This window comes from Xyrauchen texanus, chromosome 39 (assembly GCF_025860055.1).
Source record: "Xyrauchen texanus isolate HMW12.3.18 chromosome 39, RBS_HiC_50CHRs, whole genome shotgun sequence".
Taxonomy (NCBI): domain Eukaryota; kingdom Metazoa; phylum Chordata; class Actinopteri; order Cypriniformes; family Catostomidae; genus Xyrauchen; species Xyrauchen texanus.
In genome coordinates, this window is record NC_068314.1 from 12,753,955 (window position 1) to 12,760,697 (window position 6,743).

The 6,743-nt window shown below is 39.3% G+C and overlaps 1 protein-coding gene across 1 annotated transcript in view; it reads right to left on the reverse strand.

The window, feature by feature from the left end:
- dtx3lb.2 (deltex E3 ubiquitin ligase 3L b, tandem duplicate 2) overlaps positions 1-5,473 on the reverse strand; it is a 35,291-nt gene extending 29,818 nt beyond the window's left edge. Inside the window, 2 exon segments of the mRNA XM_052111877.1 lie at positions 4,750-4,834; positions 5,350-5,473. Coding sequence (XP_051967837.1) covers positions 4,750-4,794 — 45 coding nt within the window. The 5' untranslated portion in view covers positions 4,795-4,834; positions 5,350-5,473.
- Positions 5,474-6,743: the final 1,270 nt, after the last annotated feature.

The window sequence follows — 6,743 nt, forward strand, 5'->3', positions numbered from 1 at the left end:
GGGAAGGGTACGTGCAGCCAGGTTCAGACGATGCGCGGCACTGGATGAATCCCTGCCCGCCTCTGTATCGGCAGTTCCCGTACACGGTTCAGCACATGGCAAGATTGGAATGGGTCCCCTAGTGTCGCTTCTCCGATACAACGTGGAGAGAGCGACAGCAGGGGAACGTTTGGTTACGTATGTAACCTCCGTTCCCCGAGGGAGGGAACGACACGTTGTGTCTTTCCTCCGCCATGTCGCTGAACCGAGCCACTGTTGTGGCCGGACCATTTCCGGCTCCTCAGAAAAATCCTGACTAAACTTCCGTATTTGCCCCTCTTAAATACCCGTATGCGGGGCCGGGGTATGCAAATACTGACTGCCAACTCTCATTGGCCCTTTTCAATAGGTCAGAGGTGAATATCGGCGCTCAAGAGAGACCCCTAGTGTCGCTTCTCCGACACAACGTGTCGCTTCTCCGACACAACGTGTCGTTCCCTCCCTCGGGGAACGGAGGTTACATACGTAACCAAACGTTTTCATAATCCCATCTATTTTGTGAAGTTCACCAGTCCCTCCTGCAGAAAGGCACCCCCACAACAGCACCCCCTCCCATATGCTTCGACTAATCTACTGATTATTAGAATGATTATTCAACTATTTGGTCGATTATTGCAACAATCATTAGTTGTATTAAACATGCTTGCTAACAATAATGGACAAAATTGTTAGCAAGCCTTCTAAAATACCTCTAAATTACATCCATTTAATTCCTTGAATTTTTATTAAGTTTAATTCGTTAAAAGATTTATTGCAAAAAAAAAACTAGAGTTATCAAGCATTTTTGTCTTGTTTTCCATTTAAAATGACCTAAAAATTCTTAAAACAAGATATATTTACTTGAGAAGAAACATATATGATGTTTAGACTTGCTTTCAGAGTATGTATTTAGAATATAAGTGTATTTTGTATATAAATGTATTTTTTCACTTGTTTATACTTCTGTATATACTGTACATTCAAATATAAAGTCTTAATATCTTATATGTTGCTTTCAGGTAAAAGTATCTTGTTTTAATGATTTTAAGACCATTTTAAATGGAAAACATGACAAAAACATTTTTTTTTTTTTTTTGCTGTGAATTTTTTTACGGAAAAACAAATCGCTCTAATTCAGTGAATATCATTTTGTGGTATTTTTAAAAGATGCTTATATCCTCTTTACTGTTGTAAGCACATTTAATACAACATTTTATGTTGGCGCACAAGCCGAATAATTGGTTAATGATTAATTGTTGCAATAATCGATAATAATCGTTCTAATAATTGTTAGATTAATCGATTATCAAAATAACTGTTAGTTGCAGTCCTACCTCCACTCAGAAGCTATTTGGCTAATTGTTATTTGCAATTGTTATTTGCTAATTGCTATTTGGCTTGACATAATTTTCTGGAATTATTTTAGCTGCTTAAAGGCACAGTTAACTTAGTGTACTTCTGACCCACTGGAATTGTGATATAGTCAATTAAAAATGAAACAATCTGTAAACAGTTGTTGGAAGAATTATGTCATGCACAAAGTAGATGTCCAAACAACTTGCCAAAACTATAGTTTGCTAATATGAAATCTGTGGAGTGGTTAAAACATTTTTTACAAGTGTATGTAAACTTCTGACTTCTGCATGGTTAGTATGCCATTCTGAACACATCCAATGGGCCTCATTCACTGAAATCTTCGTACAAATAAACACAAGATAAATAAAATTGAAATGCACACACATAAAATGAAATACACACATACATATACAGTGAGGAAAATAAGTATTTGAACACCCTGCTATTTTGCAAGTTCTCCCACTTGGAAATCATGGAGGGGTCTGAAATTGTCATCGTAGGTGCATGTCCACTGTGAGAGACATAATCTAAAAAAAAAAATCCAGAAATCACAATGTATGATTTTTTAACTATTTATTTGTATGATACAGCTGCAAATAAGTATTTGAACACCTGTCTATCAGCTAGAATTCTGACCCTCAAAGACCTGTTAGTCTGCCTTTAAAATGTTCACCTCCACTCCATTTATTATCCTAAATTAGATGCACCTTTTTGAGGTCGTTAGCTGCATAAAGACACCTGTCCACCCCATAAAATCAGTAAGAATCCAACTACTAACATGGCCAAGACCAAAGAGCTGTCCAAAGACACTAGAGACAAAATTGTACACCTCCACAAGGCTGGAAAGGGCTACGGGGAAATTGCCAAGCAGCTTGGTGAAAAAAGGTCCACTGTTGGAGCAATCATTAGAAAATGGAAGAAGCTAAACATGACTGTCAATCTCCCTCGGACTGGGGCTCCATGCAAGATCTCACCTCGTGGGGTCTCAATGATCCTAAGAAAGGTGAGAAATCAGCCCAGAACTACACAGGAGGAGCTGGTCAATGACCTGAAAAGAGCTGGGACCACCGTTTCCAAGGTTACTGTTGGTAATACACTAAGACGTCATGGTTTGAAATCATGCATGGCACGGAAGGTTCCCCTGCTTAAACCAGCACATGTCAAGGCCCGTCTTAAGTTTGCCAATGACCATTTGGATGATCCAGAGGAGTCATGGGAGAAAGTCATGTGGTCAGATGAGACCAAAATATAACTTTTTGGTCATAATTCCACTAACCGTGTTTGGAGGAAGAAGAATGATGAGTACCATCCCAAGAACACCATCCCTACTGTGAAGCATGGGGGTGGTAGCATCATGCTTTGGGGGTGTTTTTCTGCACATGGGACAGGGCGACTGCACTGTATTAAGGAGAGGATGACCGGGGCCATGTATTGCGAGATTTTGGGGAACAACCTCCTTCCCTCAGTTAGAGCATTGAAGATGGGTCGAGGCTGGGTCTTCCAACATGACAATGACCCGAAGCACACAGCCAGGATAACCGAGGAGTGGCTCTGTAAGAAGCATATCAAGGTTCTGGCGTGGCCTAGCCAGTCTCCAGACCTAAACCCAATAGAGAATCTTTGGAGGGAGCTCAAACTCCGTGTTTCTCAGCGACAGCCCAGAAACCTGACTGATCTAGAGAAGATCTGTGTGGAGGAGTGGGCCAAAATCCCTCCTGCAGTGTGTGCAAACCTGGTGAAAAACTACAGGAAACGTTTGACCTCTGTAATTGCAAACAAAGGCTACTGTACCAAATATTAACATTGATTTTCTCAGGTGTTCAAATACTTATTTGCAGCTGTATCATACAAACAAATAGTTAAAAAAATCATACATTGTGATTTCTGGATTTTTTTTTTTAGATTATGTCTCTCACAGTGGACATGCACCTACGATGACAATTTCAGACCCCTCCATGATTTCTAAGTGGGAGAACTTGCAAAATAGCAGGGTGTTCAAATACTTATTTTCCTCACTGTGTATACACACAGTATATATAAAATAGTCTAATTATTTCTTTTTTTATTTCAAGGTAACAACAATGACATGTGCTATAGCTCAAGCTGGGTTCTTTTTCTCACTCTAACTCCTTTTTCATTACAAATAGTGGCAGCATTCTCCTTTGCGACTGTGATTTCAAGCTCAATTACACTTCCTATAGCACCATCTAGCGTTCTGCGTATGCATCAAGCACCAGAAAGTGTAATCAAGCTTGAAACAATGGTCGTTCCTAGACTACAATGGCAACATATAAAGTGAAAAAGGAGTTATATTTTGGTCAGTTCTCACCCAAAACTAATAGGATCGCTTCAGACGATTTGCATTTTGCATTATGAGGACCAACAGAGCTGAGATATTCTCCTAATAAATTTTATTTGTGATCTGCAGAAGAACAGTCATAAACACCTGGGATGGCATGAGGGTGAGTAAATGATAAGAAAATTATAATTTTTGGGTGAACTATCCCTTTAATGCTGATGTAATTTAGCAAAATTTAAATGTAAATAGTAAACTTTTATCAGATTCCGTTGTTGAAAAATAATTTAAGGGCTTTCGTATTTGACTGTGGCTTCAAGCAATCAACAGAGCTGACTGGACTTAGGAGTTTATTTCAACTCACGGTTTTGCAGTTAGCGTTTACAGTATAGCAAACATTATTATAGGTATGTTATTAACTCATCTCATTTTAATACTTGTAACGCTAAGAATATTTCTGTATTCATGATGGTTTCTAATTTCTAATTTAACAGCTCAGTCTCATGGAAGTTCAAGAACAGATAAAATCGCCAACAACACATTTAAGTGCTCTGTGAACTAAAAATAAGTAAAATGTAAACAAGAACTGTGTTTGCTTTTTTCTTGTTTAGCTTCTCCAGGAGTGTGTTGAGTGTTAAGCCACAATTCCATGTCCATTTAGGCTATCTCTGTTACTGTTTATTTTTCTCCTCTCCATATGATGAATGTCTCTTCCTGTATAGCCATCTCATCATGGTCATGTCAGCGAAATCATCAGCACCCCATGTCATCATTTTGAGAATATTTTTAGAAAAGACTTGATTGTGTTATCTTGTAATAGATCAGTGAACATCAAACGAAATCATACATGTAATTTTCTTTTCTAAATACATTTTCTCCCAAAGTATTGCACCCTAATGTAAATTTTAAAATATTTACATTAAAGTATTTAAAGACTGTATATGCAAATTACTTTCAAATGTATTTCTATTCACTCTCTTAGTTTTAATGTAGCATGGTGGTTGTTTGGAGATCTTGTGCACTTTGTATTAATTAAACATTTCCATAAATCAATCCTGGGATCACATTTAAATACTCACATCGCCCTGGTTTTCACATTCCATGGAATCATCTTCATCTGCCATGATTGGGTTAGTCTTCCGCAACAGCAAACGAAACCAAAATCTGAGTAAATAATACACGAATAAATGTGAGAAAGAAGTAAAGTTTTGGCTGTAATGGTTCTTCAAACACAAACTTGGTTGTAAATATTGCGACAGTCTAACACATACTTTTCAATTAACATTAAATAGTTAAACGAAATTAAAATTGTAGCACTTGATGTTGTGTAAGTATAGAACTGAGGAGACATCACGTCGCAACAGTTTTCAGGTGAACGTGGTCGCTTTCATTTTCGTTTCGTATAAAATAGTACTGACGTAGATGTAGGCCTATGTATTTCGACGTTCTGTAAAAAATTATAATAATAATAATTAAAACACACACACACGTCTTGCAAATATTCAATGTAAATGTGATGGCTTTCGAAGGCAGTCTTACTCGTCAATTTTTTACTTTTTATTCGTTGAGCTTCAAACTCATCAAATTCACACCGCAGTTCAAGATATTCACGTTAGTCACCGTCGATAATAGTCTTGAGACTTTAGGGAATGGCTTCTCAATTTTAAACTTGTACTTACCGAAAACCCTGAGCTGTGTAAATTCGCGAGCTGTCAACCTCTGAACTGCACAGCTGAACTTGTTCAACTGGCTTTTAGCCTTCGATAATGAAACCAAAAAGTCACGGCACCGGAGAAGCATTAGAGGCGGAGCACTAAACGAACGGGCACGCCAGATAGCGCCACGCGCTGTTTTCTGAAGCAACTTACAGTACAGGCAGTGACTGAGTGACAATGGCAGAGTGGATCCTAATTTAAACCTCACAATTATGATGAGATATAATTCTTCTTTGATTTGTGATTGTTGGTACACCTACATTACTAACAGTAAATTATATTTTATCTTAGAACTAAACCGTCGCTAGACGTTCATTAATATAAACGCAGTTAATAATGGATGATCTTTGTCCATTTGTTATCCTGTGACATCAATATTTTTAAATACACACGCCATGCTGATTAATGACAGCGATGATAACAGAAAAAACATTGTGCTCTGTTCGTTTTGTGCTAACACGTTTAGTTTCCTGTCTGTCGCTCACTTCGACGTTGTGTCGAAGAAGCGACACTAGAGGTCTCTCTTGAGAGCCTTGCGCATCTCTGAACTTGAGAAAAGGCCAATGAGAAATTGGCAGACAAAATTAGCATGTCCTGCCCCCGGACATACGGGTATAAAGGGAGGGAAATGCGTCTGTCCATTCAGAAGTTTTCTTCAGAGCCGACCGGTTGTGTGATCAGCGAGCTGTATTCATAAGACTGTTCACTTCATCTCTTGAAAGAGCGTATGCTGTTGGATCTGTCGCATATCAGCCGCTTTCTCCTTCTCTGCACGACAGTGCAGCTTTGCCACAGGGCGCTTCGACAGCACTTTTATAAAAGACAATATTTTCTTAAAAGGATTTATTTCTCTAAAAGAGGAATACATAGCTCCGTTGAACGTCCTTTTCAGGACGCATCTTTATAAAGATGCCCTTTCGCCCCTTTGCAGTTCCTGGATGCGGTCGAGTTCTCTCCGCTCCTGACGGTCACAGGTGCTCTCTTGTGTGTCTGGGCCACGATCACACCGAGGCAGTGAGCGAACCTCGAAGTGAGCGACAGACTGGGAACGTTTAGTTTACTATTGTAACCTCCATTCCCTGATGGGGGGAACGAGACGTTGTGTCCTCCCGGCCACATCACTGAACCGTGCCACTGTTACGGCCGAACCTAATTCTTGGCTCCTCAGGGTAAAATCCTGAATGGACAGACACATTTCCCTCCCTTTATACCCATATGTCCGAGGGCAGGACATGTAAATTCTGTCTGACTTTTCTCAAGTTCAGTGATACGCGAGGCTCTCAAGAGAGACCCCTAGTGTCGTTCCCCCAATCAGGGAGGTAACCTAGACGTTAATCAATCTTGTTGCATATATTATC